This window comes from Engraulis encrasicolus, chromosome 14 (genome assembly GCF_034702125.1).
Source record: "Engraulis encrasicolus isolate BLACKSEA-1 chromosome 14, IST_EnEncr_1.0, whole genome shotgun sequence".
Classification (NCBI taxonomy): Eukaryota; Metazoa; Chordata; class Actinopteri; order Clupeiformes; family Engraulidae; genus Engraulis; species Engraulis encrasicolus.
Genome location: NC_085870.1, coordinates 30,443,599 through 30,461,894, shown reverse-complemented (window position 1 = coordinate 30,461,894; position 18,296 = coordinate 30,443,599). Strand labels below are relative to the sequence as shown.

Genomic DNA, 18,296 nt, shown 5'->3' with positions numbered 1-18,296 from the left:
GTAACTAGTTTGACTTCCACACATTGTTTAGCTGGGCTGGTTCACGACAACAGCATAGCTCGCCTGTCCACACCTGAAGGATCACAAGTATTCCTTCTATTTCTGGATCACATTTGATGCACCAGGTCTACGTATGTACATGTCACATATTCGCAACCCACTAAGAAACCTGAATGGCATTGGAATTACTAACAAGTCATTATTTACTTATTACAATTAATTATTACAGTTAGAATGAAATAAGAAGTCGTTTCCATCACTGGGCACTTTCTTTCCTTGCAGTGATTTCTTGTTTTTGCAAAGGATTTTTTTCTATATATGTGGAAGTGTGCAATATACTGTATTTGATCTGTGCATTGTGGATTATTAGTATGCTCCTGTCATTGTTTTTCTTTGGCATCGATAAAGTATATTTCCTCCTGCTCTACTTTTTGATCAGACGAGCAAAGTTGTCCATCTGGAAATGTAATAAGTTGGAAGAGGAGGGGACTGTAGGGGACGGGTAAAATTAATGTTTAAAGCTCTAGTTGAGTCTAGGATTACGGTTGAGTACACTTACTATCAGGTCACAGGGAATACTGATAGTTTTGTAAAGAAGTGGTGCGTGGATAAGGGGGTATGGTCAGTCAGTACAGGTGGTGGGCTAGGTTTCCATTGGTAGTGGGTTGATTTTAATGGGTTAGGGTGGGTGGGCGGGGGTTTGGTGGGGGTGTTGACCATTTTTGTGGATGTATAGACCATGCAATGGTTCAATAAAGGGATTTTAAAAGTGAAAAGTCTGCTCTACTCAACAGGAAGTGAGCCCATTCTGCTCCTGCCATTGCTACATTTATTCATTCATTTATTCTCTACTCTGATCTACAGGAAGTGAGTCCATTTTGCGTCTGGCCAATGCTGGCGATAGCATGCCCCAGCTTGAGGACACCAAGTGCAGCTTTCTCTTCTGCCTGGGGATAAGCATCTTCATCTGCTCCGTCATCTACCTGAAGGCCACGGGGTTCGACACGCCTCGCGCCCAGAGCCACCTCTTCACGCGCAGGTCTTTTCCCCAGCAGTGTCAGGTCCTGGGGCACAGCAGGAACGAAACAGCCAAGTGGCAGAGCGCCCAGTGTCACTTGGATGGCTACTCCTCGACGTCGACACTGAACTGCTCTTACTTATGGTCCAACTGTCGCTTCATTAACCAGACTCTGAGCAAGGAGGAAGAAGAGTACCCGCTGGCCTTTGTCATCACAATACACAAAGAGCTGGAGACGTTTGCCAGGTTGCTGAGGGCCATCTACGCCCCACAGAATGTCTACTGCATCCACGTGGACCAGAAGGCTACCCTTGGCTACAGGAAGAGCGTGGAGCTCCTGACTGGATGCTTCCACAACGTGTTCATAGCCACGCAGAGCGAGAAGGTGACTTACGGCGGCTTCTCCCGGCTGCAGGCGGACATCAACTGCATGAGAGACCTGCTCAAGTCGTCCGTGCACTGGAGGAAGGTCATTAATCTCTGCGGGCAGGACTTCCCCATCCAGAGCAACCTGGAGCTGGTGCGGTACATGCAGAGCAAGGAGTGGCGTGACCGCAACATGACGCCTGGGGTCAAGCAGCCACAGGACAAACACTACCGCACCGAGTTTCGTTACGAGGCGCGGGGATCGTACATGACCAAGCTGAGCTATAAGAAGGGACCACCGCCGCAAAACCTCCAGATTTACTTTGGCACCGCTTACTACTCGCTCACCCGTGAGTTTGTGGAGTTTGCACTTGAGAGTTCCATAGCCAGAGACCTCCTGGAATGGTCTGAGGACACCTTCAGTCCAGATGAGCACTACTGGGTCACACTCAACCACCTGACCGGTGAGTGAGAACTGTGTGTGTGTGTGTGTGTGTGTGTGTGTGTGTGTGTGTGTGTGTGTGTGTGTGTGTGTGTGTGTGTGTGTGTGTGTGTGTGTGTGTGTGTGTGTGTGTGTGTGTGTGTGTGTGTGTGTGTGTGTACATGCATAAGTAGGTCTATTTATTTATAAAATACAAAGAACAAAGAAGTCACTGACATGAAGACAAATATCTGTTTGGCTGCGGAATAATAGGAATTCAAGAAGTGCAGTAAAGTTTTTCAAATTCAATCAAGTTCAATCAAATTTACATTGATTTAATGTCAATTGGCCAACCAGCAAGATATCCACAAGGGATCAATGCCCAATCCATTAATATCTCAACACTGGATAACCATCTATCCAGCTCACAAAACTGCTGATTCAGCACACCAATGTGTTTCGCTTTGGTTCCGCAATGTGTACCTACTTGTGTAGAAGTCAAGTGGATAGACAGCTGACATCACTGTTGGACAACTGCTAATATTGATATTTTTTGTTAAGCACACGATTCTACATGTGTTCATGCCCTCTATGAGAATCTGAAATGTACTGTAAATAGCCAAGAAAATAAAGAGAATGCATTGAATGAGAAGGTGAGTGCAAACTGTTGGCCTGTACTGAATACAGTTGTGTCAATGCTCTAATTCAAAGATGCGCCAGGAAGCCATATTTATGGAGGTTGGGAGGGGAACATTCGAGCCATAAAGTGGCGGGACCAAGAAGGGACAGAACACAATGGCTGCAAAGGTACCACTTTTCCACATCACTGTTGGCCTTATTAGAGCTTTATGGGGGAGGATAGAAGTATGGGGTATATTTAGGCTGATTATGCAAAAAAATGAAATTTTATTATTCAAATTTGTTATTTTAATATGGCTCTCCTTGTGCAGCTCTATGATAATCAGAATGGGCATAATGATTTATGGCCATATTCAAAAGCACAGTACCAACAGTATACTAGATGATCATCATCAGACTTCAAGGGCAGAAGGACATCAAACAGTAAAAGTTGACAAAACAGGTTTTAGCCTCAGACTTATTGTGTGTGTGTGTGTGTGTGTGTGTGTAATCACTAGGTTATGTGCTCCTTTTCTCAGGACATTACATCAGGGAGATCTGTATCTACGGAATAGACGATATCCCCTGGGTCATCAGCAAGCAGAGCATGTTCGCCAACAAATTTGAGAGTGAAACCTTTCCAGAAGCTCTGGATTGTTTAGAACAGTGGCACCGTGTGAAAGTGCTACGGCAAGCGGCAGTGCCCATACAGCCCGGGTGGCACCTGGCAGAGGTGGTGGACACCTGCCAACACTGGAACCGCACAGCAGGACAGACAAATAACCCGCTGTGCACAAGGTAGCTGACGGGGATCAGCGCTTCACAGACAGTGAGCTGTGGAAAGCCTTCCAAAGGGAGCGACCGCACTCAGTTCAGCTCATGAAAAACATACAGATGTACAACAACGGACCAAGGGGAAATTATGATTCCATGCAGACACCGTTTTGAAAGGATATGTCCACTATTTACCACATCTAGCCCATTTTCTAAGTTGTCTGAAATGCAAGAGAGCACTGGTATTACACAAAAAAGTTTTGCCCATCCCATTTATTCTTTCATTTACAAAATGAAAGACAAGGCATCATATTTCGCTATCAAACTTGTTAGATGATACCAGTGAACACCACAAACCACTCAGCGAGTTGCACATTTTTGAAAATGAATGTTTAGGGTTTTAAGGACCGATATGGACATGCCCATAGACAGCCATTCCAAAGCAGGTTGAGACAAAAATAATGGAATGCCAACTAATGGAGCCATAAGCAAACATCCAAACATCCAAACATCAGTGAGTACCAGTCCAATGGATTGCAGACAACTCAGAAAAGGGCCTAGATGTGACAGTGGACATGTTTAGAATTATTTACTGTTCATGTGGGCTAGCTGTGCATATTGTTGAACATCAATTACTTGTGAAAGTAATTAATATGCTCGTAAAAGGTAAATACATGTTGTTTTGTATTTTTTAAGTTGTGTTCCAACTTTTACAGGCATTTACTCCGCACTATATTTATGACCTAAGTAGAAAAGGCCACTGTTACAAATATGAGAACTGACTGAATTATAAATCATGTTGACACCCCATTGGGAAATTGAAATTAAGACCATCAGCCCCATCTAAAATTGTCTTTGTTTCCATGTTACATTACATTACATTACATTACATTAGTATTTAGCAGACGCCTTTGTTCAAATCAACTTCCAAGGAGCAATTTAAACAAGCACAGGGTAAGGCACAGTGTACAGTTGCAACACTGATAGCATTGTCCTACAAAGAGTAAAGAAGATTACAATGCATTAAAAGTAGCAAAAAGTAAACAAGACCTCAAGGTGCAGTGTACAGTTGCAACACTGACAACATTGTCAAACACAAGGTAAGAGGCAACATTAAATAATAGGAAGGTAACAAGGCAAATTGGAAGATAAGCAAGACATCTAGGCGCAGTGTACAGTTGCAACACTGACAACAATGTCCAACACAGTGATAAAGAAAAAATACGTAAAGGATTTTAAAGGATGTTAAAAGCAAATTAGGTACATAAAGATGTTAGGTACATACACTGTAAGAGATTTTAATAGCAGTGGCTTAAGGAAAGACCTCAGAGACTAAGACTAAGGAAAGAGACTAAAAACTAAAGGCTACAAGGTGAGCAGAATTAGTTATGTTAGAGTGTTAAGCAGGGAAGAGGAACCTTTCTCGGAAGAGGTGAGTCTTCACTAGCTTCTTGAAGGTTGAGAGGGATGACCCTGCTCTTGTAGCAACTGGTAGCTCATTCCACCATTGAGAAACAATGACAGAAAACCGTTTGGACTGGGGTTGCCTTGTGTGAGTAGAGGCCAAGGCTCAACGGTTGGTATTGGAGGAACGCAACGCTCTGGTAGGAACATATGGCTTGAGCATATCATGTAGACCATCCCATGCAGTAATAGTCTATTCCAATGTGGGACTGTGCTAAGGACAAAGACCTATCGAGTCAGTCAACTGCTAATCTTTAGAGAGACTGCCGTGTTTACAATTAGGTCCAGGCTCCCTTAAGAGACCAGTGGTTTCACGCCTCTACCAAGATGATGCAAACAAACTCTCAAAGCTGTTATACCCAAATAACACCTGATCAGGAGCTTGTCCTCAACCCACACACACAACAACCACCATATGTGTGAAAAACAGCATGCAAATAGCACAATATCTGTGTATAATCAAAAGTATTGAATTTGAAATTAAATTGGAAATGAAATGATATATAAAGTAAATTGAAAATGAAATGTGTGTAATTATGTGAGTTGAAGAACAGCATATCACTTGCATTGCTCTTTGTCCTTCGTCTTTTATTTGTACCAACCTTATATTTATGTCACATTTTGTTTGTTTAATGTTTCATACTGTACAATTATCAATTTAGTTGAATATCCATTGTTTGCAACACAAACTTAATTCTTGAATATTTATGGGCAGAAAAATGCTGCTTAAGTTTGTATTTGCATTGCTGGAGATAATTACATTTTTGGAAAAAAGGTTTGCACACTCCTTTGGATTTTTCTCTTCAAGTTATTTTTTCTTTTTATTCATTCATTGGCAAGCATGATGACGTTTCGACCTCTCGGTCTTCCTCAGATTCGCAGAGAAGTCGAAACGTCATCATGCTTGTCAATGAATGAATAAAAAGAAAAAATAACTCAAAGAGGAAAAAAATCCAAAAGGAGTGTGCGAACCTTTTTTCCAAAAATACATATTTTTTTGTTCAGCACCAGGGATTGTGCACAAGTAACTCTCTACAAGTGGAGATTATCAAATTGCCATGAATAGTAAATTGCAGCTCTTGTACTCACTGATGTTAAAAGTCTTAAATACGTCACATCTGGAAATGTGTGTGGTGGCTGCTGTAGGCTGCTTTACTGAGCCACTTGCTTTTGTTAAATTGTGGATGACATAAGTAGCTGATCAGAGCTTTTTGTAAAAATGAAATGATTATATATAAAATAATAATAATAAACATTTTAAAATAATATAAGGCCTTCTATGTTTAACTTCCACTCCTTATCTTTGATTATATTTATATACATTAAATATTTTGGCGTTCTTTGCTTAATTGTTGACCATAAGATTGAGCCTTCCAGCGGCAATACATTTTTTCATGTTTTACTTAACATTCACTAACAACGTTGTGCAATGGACTCTACATGTTGTAGCAGTCTCTATAAAATGAAGCAGTGGTCACATCTTTATGTCAGCCATCAATGGCTTTTTGCACTTTGTAGCAGAGCTTTCAGCTACAGTGCTGCTGGAGTGCACTTCTGCAATCGGCAAGAGAAGCTGTTGCCTGACACGTGCCTGCTTTACATCACTGGCCAGTATATACCCGACACCCAGCTGACAGGTGATGGGCAGAGGCTGGGCGGGCAGACAGCCTGGAGTCTAGGAAGGTTATCTTACGTATGTCCATGAGAGCCATACTAGCCATGGTTTGCGTATTGTTATACGGCCGTATGGTACCGTACGCACACACAGACACAGAAAAAAACTCACCCTTCAAAGCTTAAATTAAGAACTATTTTGACTTCTTGAAAAAACAAAACCCAGGTACTTTGTGTGTTATGTTTGAAGCACACAGTAGTGGTGTTTGAAGTATACACATATATGCAAGTGCTCTCCAAAAAATATGGCAATGGTGTAATTATTATGCACATTTGCGACAATGAGTATGATGGATTTATCAGGTATGCATATTTTTTTTTCTAAAATCATACTCATATACCAGGCATTCTGGCAACTGCATAATTCACCTACATGAAAGAGCGCTGTCTATTTGATAGAAGAACGCCGTCTGCATCAGAGATTTGGTGAGACAGGAAAATACTTCTGCTATTCATTCATGCAATTCTAAGCAGCAAGTAAGCAACCATTCAGCCATCACTTACATCCTCATATTGTTATGTCCACCATCCACTAATGGACAGTACTGTATGGAGAAATGCAGTATCCCCCAGCTTGAAGAGAACAGACTGGCAATAAAGTTCAAAACAAAACAATAATCGACCATGCAGCTGTACAATCAAATACAAACCCAAATAGCAGGCATTAACACATCTCACCACAGCGAACACACACCACAGTCTAGTACTCAACATATCAAAATATTGATCATTAGATGGAGTCCTTTTGCTTTTGATGCCTTTTGCAACACAAGACTTCTAGTTTGCTAGATGAAGACACACTGACAGGCATTAAACAGTTATCACTGTGTGTGTGTGTGTGTGTGTGTGTGTGTGTGTGTGTGTGTGTGTGTGTGTGTGTGTGTGTGTGTGTGTGTGTGTGTGTGTGTGTGTGTGTGTGTGTGTGTGTGTGTGTGTGTGTGTGTGTGTGTGTGTGTGTGTGTGTGTGACAGATTCTTCACTTATCACCAAAAGACGTTGAGAGTGGCAAGAGGTGCTGAATACTGAGCGTCTATGTTTTCAACTGAACCATGAACTTTGGCGTGAAAATGGTGCTGCTAGTCAGGTAATGATAACAAGGATAATGCCAGAGATCCTAGTCAATCTCATTTTTGGATTTTTTTACTCTATGAATATTATAATAGTGAGACATTAACATCTCAAGTCATATATTATTAAGGCATAGAGGAAGCAAGGATGTGACATTCTCTACATTTCATATTAACATTTCAAGGAAAAAATGATGTGCCTTTTTATTGCCTTCATGATGAGCTAGAATTCTTGTGAAACCTCGGCTTTTACTGGGCTAAGTGTAATATGATACCTGGTTGTTTGACAGGCACGGTGATAAGTGATGGGTAATATGTTGCTGACTGAATATTGTCCATGAACCATTTAAAAATAAAAGAGCTGTTCAGCACCTGTGGTGAAAATACTATGGTACATTCCCCCTTCAAAACACATTTGTTACAAGGTTAATAACATGCCAAAAATAAGATCTAATTAAGCACAATTTGCCTGCAGTGAAGTGAACTGGGTGAACTTCAACAACCTTGGCTGCCTGTTCACTTTGGTTCTTTTTGATGCAAACAGTAAACGTGAAAAGACAACAGATTTCAACAATGTTAACAACATCTCCTGGTCAAACTGAATTTAAATATTTATGCAGCTCTGTAGACCTGACTGTTAGGATATGGAGAGGTCAGTACATTAGATAAACAGTACACTACCATTGACACACCTCATTATTGTGTGTGTTTTTTTTAACACAAATCTTCAATTCAAAGCTTCACACAACTTGCAATAAGGATTTGGAATTCTGAGGTAGCTGGTTAATTTGTGCTATTTTTTACAGTGAAAGCCTTCGGGTGAAAGCCTCAGTTCTGCAGGGTAGCCCCTTAACACTGACTTGTGGAAATTTAGGGAGATTGTGTTTAAACAGCTTTTGTTAATAAAATAATAGAATCAGCCCGGTCACATACGATCTTGCCAGATTGTGTGATTTTTATATCATTGAGGCATAAAAGTGGTGTCCACTAGCTGCAAACTTCACATCTGGTTGGCCTTCAAATGGTGACAAGTGGCATGACCCTGGACCGATACATGCAACGAAATAATAATCAACAATAAAAAGGCAATCAAAAACACTTCTAATTTTATGTGGATCTAAATTCCAAATATTATATAGTTTTATCACATGAAACAACTACTTCAAAAGTCAAAACAAAGTGTGGAGAGGCAGCCTTTAGCTTCTATGCTTCAAAGCTTTGGAACCAGCTTCCAGATGACGTAAAAAATGCACCCACTATTGATAGCTTTAAATCTAGACTCAAGACAAAGCTGTTCTCACATGCTTTCCCCTAGCTCAAATTCTTATTTTTAATTTTTTATGTTTATTTTATTTTTGTATTTTATTATTATTATCATTTTACCTTATGTTTTATCTTAATGTTTTAAATGTTCTTTGACTCTAATTTATTTCCTTCTTTCTTCCATGTTTCCTTTCTTTTTTGCATTTGTTAATCTTGTGAAGCACATTGAGTTGCACCTGTGTATGAAATGTGCTATACAAATAAACTTGCCTTGCCTTACTACAAGCTACTTGATTTCATAGAAAGCCACCAAGCACTGTTTTCTTTTTTTCAGGCGTTACTGCACAGGAAAGACAGACATTAGTCTAATTGGTGTCATTTCCTTCCGTAAATTAAGTCAAGCACAAGTAAGGGACACGAAAGGCCTCCTCTGTGGCATCATGTTATCAAACCAGAACATGCATGAGAACATACAAGTCACTGTCTCAAAACCTTTAATTAAAGCAATACTACCCTGAACATCCACTAAAATTTGCATAAAGACCAAAGCACACAACACTTCTGATACACAAAGTAAAGCCAGCAGAAGCCATGCAAACAACAAGTCTATGACTGATGCAAATGACTGATGATTGTACACACAGGTGCATTTTATCTAGCTCTCACCGATTTTCTGTGTAATGCATCACTCAAAACTCCTTGTGCATGTGACCATTTACCTTGACAGGCTGTTAAACAGATAGTAAAATCTAGTAATACTGTTCAACAGATAGTAAAATGATTTCTGTGCAACTGAAATGTTAGTATAGAAAAGGATAACCATCAGGGTTGCTTCAGCGAGTGCCGTTACATGAACGGAGTATTACGGTTTGAAATGGAATATTGTCGGTATTCAAGTTCCAGAATATTCTGTTTAGATTGTGTGATAACAGCGTTTTGCAACTGTAATATTCCCGCAACACTTATGTCTTCTTTTATGGTCCACAGCTTAGTCAGCTGCTCATGTTTGAACAGGAGAAATAACTATTTGATTGAACTGGGGTGGGTCAACATTTCCCTCGAATACCAGTTGTGCCCTTACAATGGGGACACATGGAAGCAAATTTCAAAATAAAGTGAGGAAAATCGGTCTTCCTTTCCAACAACTCAACATTTAACAGGTGATAGCGGCAAATCCAAAAAAAATCAAAACATCTGTATTGTTGATTTGATTGGCCGCTGGTGGTGAAAGTTGCTCCTCACTTGTATAGAGATGCACTTATTTCAACTTTGTTGCCCTTCTTCACTTTCCTCCATAGGAAGGAATGGTAGCCTGATAAACCAGCCTAAATGTGAGACCGGAGTAATTTAGTCTGGCCCCAATGAACGATACCTAGGACGATTGCTGATGAGAACAACCTGTTGTTTTTTCAAACAGTGCCGGCGCTCTGACCAATCGGTGATCTTTGGCGTTGATGTGCTTTCCCAACGGTGTAGCAAGCTTCGTCGTCACTCCCTCAAAACCCTGCTCGCTTTGATTCAAAAATCTCTGTGTTGTAATTGGTTTTGCCAGACTCAGGGCACAGTGTTCAAAACGTTCTCAGATCCGAGGCCAGACCCACTCGCAGCTGAAAAATGTCAGCGCCCAGCGGGTGGCGCTGGTTTACCAGGCTAAAAGGAATGGAGGACTTTGCATCTCTTTGCCAATTTGCTTTTGTGTGCCCTTAGTGTGTATGAAGATGTAGGCTTTGGTAAGATATTTTTATTTAAAAGGTTTTCTTGTTTGTATTTTTGAATTCAGTTTAAACACATGGATAAGTCAAATCTCACTTGTTACATCAACAGGAATTGGTGGGGAATATGAAATCACTAGCCAGCGATAGGCTGTTTACCAGCTGAAAACCAGCTGCTTAATACACCTATACTGTACTGTATATGTGACTGATTCACATGCCGTATGATGCAAAGTGTTCAAAGTGATGATGCAGGTAAAATGTTGCCAGTCTCTTACCTTATGGCAGATCTCAGTCTTGACCTCCTTCAAGGCACGTTCCGAGAACACACAACCACATGTCTTCAGAAAGCAGAACCTACAGGGAACCATACCAGGACAGACATGACAAAAGTTCATTTTTGCTAACAGAAATAGAGAACATAGCCGACTGGATATTGCACCGGCCTCTTCAAAAACAGCAAGACCATAATGCAATGCTAATGGCTCATAATATGAATGATTTAAGAACAGGTCATATTCATGTAAAAGTACTTTCTGATAATTAATAACGCTCTTAAAAAAGAAACCATTTAAAATTATGTGTGGATGTGTAATCTGTGTAAAAGATGTTGCCTGCATACAAGATCGATGTTCCCAAGGCTCCAGACATCAACATTTTTCTGATGTTTGTTGATGTTGTTGTTGTGTTTGTGTGTCTTCAGGTCCATTTCCAACTACTTACTTCTCCTATGCAACATGTAATTCAAAGGTAATTTTCTCATTTGCAATCGGAATGTTGAGTGGGGGAAAGCCCCTGAAAAGTTGCTCTGGCTAGGTTGACAGCTGGAAAATGTTACTGTTTCCTCCACAGAGATGGAGTGCAAAGGATGCACAAGACCACAATCAAAAGGAGAGGATGAGAGGTATTCATTTGAGTGTGAGTGTGCACGTGACAGAGAGAGAGAGGGGGTGGGAGATTATTATATTTATTTGTGTGTAAATGGGGTTCACTCACTTGTGTTTGCCGTTCATCTCCAATCCAACCACAGGGCAGATGAACATAGCACAGTGCATGTCCTCGTACCGGTCGCCCTTAGAGTTGGCCCTCTCCCCCTCCCACGCTGGGTTATCCGTAAGATTCAGCTCCTTCACATCCTTTTCCAGTTGAGAAAGTAAGGGGGGGAAATCAGCAAGAGAGCAGAAATTAATCAGGTCTAGTTGTCAAGCGCAGAGTTTTCCTAACCAGGGGTCACCCATACTTCAAGGGGCACATGAGCACACTGCAGGGTGCACATGGGAAAAAAAGAATGATCACAAATATGGGGTTTAAACACATTTGGATTGAGAAAGAGTACACAACTAGAGCATGAGTGAAGGGGAACTCGTGGAATGACAAAAAGGTTTAGGGGGTACGCAGCACAAAAAAGGTTGGGAAACACAGGTCTAGAAAATTTTTCTTTTAAAAGTAGTCAATGACGCCCCATTCGTGAGCTGTTGAGTTGCCGTGTGAAGGAAGGTACCATTCTGAAACCCACCTTGATGCCTCGAATGTGTACTGCTGCTTCAATGTTTGGTCTCTCAGCAGACTTGTCCAGGAGGTACTCGATCATGGCATCTTTGTTGTAAAACCTACAAGAAATACACATTATACATGGGCGGCTGTTTTTACGTAACATTAGTTAAAAACCTACAAAATTGATATTTTTCCTCTTGAAAACATATGTAAATGAAAGAAGATGTGGTACATCATGTTTCATATTAGTCCTAGATGAGAAGAAACATTTTTGTTCAGATTTATGGAAAGGTTTATATGTCAAATGTCCTGTGGTGTAACTGTAACATTAATACAACCTTGAATACATACAGCTATAAAATAAACCAACAACATTTTGAATTTTTTTATAAATATTTTGGCATGATTGCATAAATATTAACCTTATATTAAAAAATATTAATGTGAAAAAAACTCAATACAGTAATATTAACTACAAATTCAATTTCGTAACACAAATTGCCTCCTGTGGTGGTACATTTAATCGTACATTTAAGTCAGGTTTGTGGACGGGCAGCTGCAAGGCCAACTACAAGGGTCTTAACCCCTTAGCACAGCACTATGGCTCTCTGTAATGTCACAGCAATGTTGTTATGATGTAGTTCAGCATTTTCAGCAAGTGAATAGGGTCGCCGGCGACCCCTGCTGCAGTAAGAGGCTACAGATAGGCTCCTAACCAGTTATACCTCAGTTATTGGAGAGTGGTATGGAAGTTTAAGGTGACTATTAACCTCTTAATATATTGTCTACATATTGCAATGTTTCTGTCACACAATGCTTAGGTTCATGTATGGTGTCCCGTGGTGTGACTGCTCTTATGGAAGGAAAAAAAAGTTTTTAATGAGTGAAAGCACATATTAAAGGACCAGTTCAGTAAATTTCAACATGGGTTGCAATGCTCACACTACCCTGGACTTGTCAGTACCTGAGTTTTTTTTTTCTTCTTCTTCAGCCTTTTCCGAGATCTTGGTCATTGTAATAGGGGAAGCGCTTTGTTTACATTTCAAAAAAACATTTTTATTTATTCCCAAAAACATCCGAAAGCTTATACAACATCAGCAGACAACTAGCAAACAGCGGTACCTTTTGGGAAAATATTTGGAGTAGGCCTATGTCATTTTTAAAAAAAAATGTAAACAAACGCTGCCCCATTTAGAATAGCTCATATCTCGGAAAGGGTTTAGCCGAAAAATGTGGCATCACCGGGTACTGACAAGTCAAGGGTAGCATGAGCAATACAACAGCATATTGAAATTGACTGAACTGGTCCTTTAAGGTTAAACACAATATCATTATCTAGTTTTTTTTTCTTTTTTTTTTTTTCTTTTTTTTTTTTTCATTATCTAGTTAACATGAGCTTGGAGGTCAGTCACGAATACAAAAGGATTAAAATGAGCACAATGCAGTGAATATCCTGTGGTGTGACTTCATGTCCTGTGGTGTGACATGCTTAGTCATCTCAATCCTTACTTATTTGTCATGCATCATGCAATGATATAGGGATACCAGGAGATTTATTTGTCACATTCACACAATTATTACAAGTAATACAGTGAAACCATGCCGTGAAATAACAGTTGTCTGCCTGTACGATGCATAGGCGTGTGTGGGTGGGGGTGGGGGTGCGGGTGGGTAGTTGTGAGTGTGTGGGGTGGGGGTTAAAGCAGAAAGAGCATTGGGGGTATGTTTGTGCAGAATATTAATCATTGTATTGTATCTTACAGAAATGTCACACCAATGATGTCACACCCCAGGACACATTTTCCCAAAAATGGCAAATTAGGCGAAATTCCACGTACCACTGACATCCCCATTTTTTTGCCCAATATAGGCAATTTGTCCTACTTGGACAACCTGACAGGTGTAGTGAAGTATTGGTGAAGAACAAGATTGCCACAGAAAGAATGGCTGTAGCGAATTTCTTTACCCTCTATATTGACAGTGAATTGAGTACCAATGGCAAGGGCAGATGGCATTGCTCTACATAGCCTACCTTTAAATAAACAACAAAAAACAATGCAAACTCACACTTCATTAATAAATCACGAACAGACCCTATCAGTTTGTCCGTTTGTCCGTAGGCCTGCATTTATTGCGCATAGTTTACTTACAATAATTGACCGACCCATAAGGGAAGTGGGAACCCTTAAAAATAACAGTCAAAGCATATAAGGAAGCCATTATTTCCTCTTTGGACATGGTTTGAAATTAATTGCGTGAAAACGATACAGTAACCTACGTGACTCACCTTCCTAAATCACAAGCCACAATGGGGCGACGCAGTTTCTCCTGACTCAATGCACAGTACTTCCATCGAGCAGCTAGTTCAGCATTCTTGTCAACCTGAGAAAATACATAAAGGTGTGTCGTATTATGTTATTATGAAGGTGGGCAAGGAAGACAGACATGTCTAAAATGATAGCGACTAGCAGCTAAGCAAAGTACGTAGGGATACAGCTTGGTTACCAGTAGGGAAAATGAGCATTGCGTCTCTACAACAACTTTGACAGTGGTGGGTACTCTTTACATGTTGACTTCGTAATATACAGTTTTGTATTGATAGTCCGTTTTTCACTGAAACCTTATTTTACACCAGCTGCAACAAGCTATACTAGCTAACCAACGATAGCATTTTGACAGTTCTCGACAGCGCCTACCTTTTCAATCTTCTTGGGCCCCTTGACCAACTCGTGTCTTTTGGGAATAGTTCCTCCATCACATCCCATTTTGACGACTTACTTTGAACTTTTGAAGGCAAGTTTTTAATGGTATGAAGTTGTACACAGAAATGCTAACTTCAGGACAAACGACTGTAAACAATCAACGAGATGAAGCAAGAGCGAATGCCTAGATTTTCTTCACAGTTTTTCTTCAGCGCCCCCTACTGATGCGGTCAGGTAATCAAAACATCCCTCTTTTGTACCACTAGATGGCGCTATGTAGCTATCATCGTCATTGCAGTACTTTTAGGGACTTTCTCCTAACCTAACAATAACATCATTATGCAACTGGCATTTTTCTCCTGAATCTGCTGTACTCTGAGTCATATAAAATATTATTTAGTTATATTAGACGCATATGTTGCATTCAGTAAAGTTACTTGGCATTTTACATGCAATCTTTTGATATTTCCAGTTGAAAATCTCCATAGGCCTAGTATAGGCTAAATTACAAGTAAGACTTAGGCCTATGACCTTGCACACAGTTACAGTAATGTCTCAAAGTTCTTACGCCAAAAGTTCAAACTTAAAATTTCAAAAGCAGAGGATGGATAGCAGAAAAAAGTTTTACGCAACTTAGTTTTTGTATCATAATGTTGCTTCGGAGTCTAATGACTATTTGCACCTACCTAGTTTGCTCTTTAGGCTACTGCTCCGCACAAAAACATGAGGGACAAAAACTGCAGAAAATGTAGCATGTTGTCTCTTTTTCAACTTCCAATCAAACATGTGGGTTGCTATTTTAATGCCAGTAGCAGGCCCACAGACAGCAGAGCCTCTGTTATAACCTTATGGCACCAAAATGGCAATAATGACCAAATCGGTTACTTAGACTCCGCATTGTTATAGGCTATGTTATTATCATGTTGTGTTGTAGTGTTTTCAGCAAAGAGAGAGTAGGTCTGTCGACAGCCCCATCTGCACTAAGAGGCTACAGGACTAGTTTTTTGAGTTGCCTGATTGACAGGGGAATTTCCCTGCACATCCCTCATTACCAGTTGTCTATCTGTGTCACTCTGTTGTATGCAATGCTTTCATTACGTCCTAACCAACCACAGGCCAACATATTTCTCTGCCTCAGCTGTTGTTCTGTCCAATGGAGGTACCGCGCCTTTCCTCTTCCCACCGCTGGGCCACTGACAGCTTTTGCTGGGCCCAGGACAAAGTAATCTGAAAGGGCCCCTCACTCAATATATAATAAAGACACAATTATGGGGCCTTTATCTAGTTGGGCCCAGGACAACTGACCCCTTTGCCCCCCTACCTGTCTCCCTGGGTGCGTAAGTTATAGGTGAAGGAGCAAGGATGCATTCAGTCATGAGGATGGTCTGACTGACCGAAACGTTTGCACTTACTTGGGTAGCACTTTTATTTATTTTCTAAACATGCAATAAAAGTACACTATTGCATCAGCATCCATGTGTGCGATCTCCATCAGCAGCCCAATATTTGGTGTGCTTGATTCTGTGGTCCAACAGCTCTGCCATGGGGTATACAGTAAACTGGCCAGGCAAATAGCCTGCTGACATGTTAGTCTTTTTGACAGCTAGGGTGAGGAATGAAAGTCCTCCAAGAAGACTCAGAGAGCACTAACTCAATTACTTCCTGTGCCTTCCATTGCCTGATTAGTTTACCATTGACCTTCACATCAGTGACTGACCATTAGTTTGCCAAAGGGCCTATACTATTCTGTGTACAGTATAGCCCAACCTTTGTGGACATGTGTGGCCACGCGACTTGCTCAGGGGAGGGGAAAAAAACATTGCATCCATTAGCACAGTATCATATGCTGTTTTTACTAGCACGTTCCCTTTTGTGATTATTTCCTTGTCATTCATAAAGCACTGTAGATCTTATGGACTGTGAAATGTTGTCTCCCTCTATACTGTTATGTGTTCGATCAGGTCCATCATAGCAGCAACTCATAAATTGGGTTAAGCTTGGAATTTGATTACTCCCATCTCCTCTACCCAGAGATAAATGTTTGGAGATGGGTTTTAATTCGCCTTAAGAGTGATGTTGACAAACTCTTTGAAAACTCTTTGAAAGTCTTGCCAGCAACGACCATGTACCCACACTGAAAACTCTGCGCTGCTTCACCAACAATGTAACCTGATGCATCCCAAGATCTTCTTTATTCAGTTAATAATAATAAAAATAATAATTCTACCTGTATAGCACAGAATCATACAAAGCATGTAGGGCCTAGCTCACAGTGATTAAAGGACAAGTGCACTATTTGAACATTAGGCCCCTTGTCTGAGTTGTTTGCAATGTTTGAGAGTCCCCCTCACCATTTATTTTATGTTTGCTGCTCTCTCTGTTATTTGGCTAATTTGGATTTTGTCTCAACCGGCTTTAGAATGGCTGTCTATGGGCATGTCCAAATATGTTCTTAAAACCACCCTTAACATTTGTTTTTAAGACTGTGCAACTCAAAAAGTGTGCAGGGGTATTCACTGGTATTCCACAACATTTTTTGCAGTAAAACATGGCCTCTGTAGCATTTTGTAAATACATACTTTTTTCTTTCATTCACAAAATGGTAAATAAAATGACAGAAGATATATATTGCATTCAAACTTACAGAATTAGAGTTAGAGAATGCCTTTGAAAACCCCTAACCACTTAAGTGAGATGCATCGAAAAACATTATTTGGACGAACATATTTGGACATGCACAACCTTTGTAGGCCTAATGCCAATTGAGAGAAAATCCAAATTAGCCAAATAACGCAGACAGCAAAAAGCATTAAAAAATGGTAAGAGGGACTCCAAAACACTGCAGACAACTCAGAAAAGGGACTGAATGCTCAGAACAGGGAAAAAACAGCGATGGAACAACAACACTTCTGTGTTTACGGTCTATGTGCATTGAAAATCAGAGTTATTACCCTTCACTTCACACTGGCATAAACAGATTAGTAGGAGATGTATAGGACATCCCATTATAATGACAACCCTATAAATAATAAACTATGGCTACTGTACATTGGCATCCAAATAGAACCTCAGCCCCTCAAGCTGCCAGGTACCTCAAGGAAAACCAACTTCACATCTCTGCTCCGATGAGGATATCACATGAATTCTTCTTCTTGTCTTCTTCTTTCTCTTTTTTTCCTTCTTTCTCTTCTCTTTCTTCTCTTTCTTCTTCTTCTTCTTTTTCTTCTTCTTCTTCTTCTTAGTAGTAGTGGTAGTAATGAACATTTTTTGAGTAGTAGTGAATCACATATTTTTAAGGCTGGACCTCACTGGCAATGCTTCATGATTGCATCGTGTGCGCAGCATAAGGTGTTGCTGTACCCACGGGTGGACTGGGGAGTTGGCCTAAGGGCTGGAGGGGAGTCCTGCTTAATAGACAGGCTGAAGTAGAGCAGAGTGCCGTAAATAAAAGTCATTAAACCCAGTGGGAAAATTAAGGTGTCCAACACATTGGCGCACACACACAATGCACATATCCAACATATCACTCCTTAACCCTATCCAGACTGGGGGGGGGCTAAAAGTGCCCGCACCAACTTTGATGTCGTGTAATTCCTTAACGACTTAAGCTATGTCTACGAAACTTGGTGACTTTTCCTAAAATTTCGTTGGCTACAGTTTAGTACCAAAAGATTATGTTTATCATTTTTGCCGTTGCCATGGCAACGGTTTTCTGACAGGTAT

The 18,296-nt window shown here is 40.5% G+C and overlaps 2 protein-coding genes across 3 annotated transcripts in view; one reads left to right on the top strand and one right to left on the bottom strand.

Annotated features, from left to right (window-relative positions):
* Positions 1 to 3,696, top strand: part of gcnt7 (glucosaminyl (N-acetyl) transferase family member 7) — a 6,768-nt gene extending 3,072 nt beyond the window's left edge. Inside the window, exons 2-4 of one of the 2 annotated variants that reach the window (XM_063216461.1) lie at positions 865 to 1,848; positions 2,517 to 2,612; positions 2,963 to 3,696. In XM_063216461.1, coding sequence (XP_063072531.1) covers positions 906 to 1,848; positions 2,517 to 2,612; positions 2,963 to 3,225 — 1,302 coding nt within the window. In that variant the 5' untranslated portion in view covers positions 865 to 905 and the 3' untranslated portion in view covers positions 3,226 to 3,696. Of the gene's footprint in view, positions 1 to 786; positions 1,849 to 2,516; positions 2,613 to 2,962 lie in introns of those variants that run through there. The other variant, XM_063216462.1, reaches the window with a different exon arrangement.
* Positions 1 to 14,767, bottom strand: part of rtf2 (replication termination factor 2) — a 36,248-nt gene extending 21,481 nt beyond the window's left edge. Inside the window, exons 1-5 of the mRNA XM_063215392.1 lie at positions 14,568 to 14,767; positions 14,159 to 14,253; positions 11,894 to 11,987; positions 11,374 to 11,513; positions 10,656 to 10,734 (exon numbers count right to left, since the gene is read on the bottom strand). Of these exons, the coding sequence (XP_063071462.1) occupies positions 10,656 to 10,734; positions 11,374 to 11,513; positions 11,894 to 11,987; positions 14,159 to 14,253; positions 14,568 to 14,636 (477 nt within the window). The 5' untranslated portion in view covers positions 14,637 to 14,767. The remainder of the gene's footprint in view (positions 1 to 10,655; positions 10,735 to 11,373; positions 11,514 to 11,893; positions 11,988 to 14,158; positions 14,254 to 14,567) is intronic.
* Between the last annotated feature and the right edge of the window lie 3,529 nt (positions 14,768 to 18,296).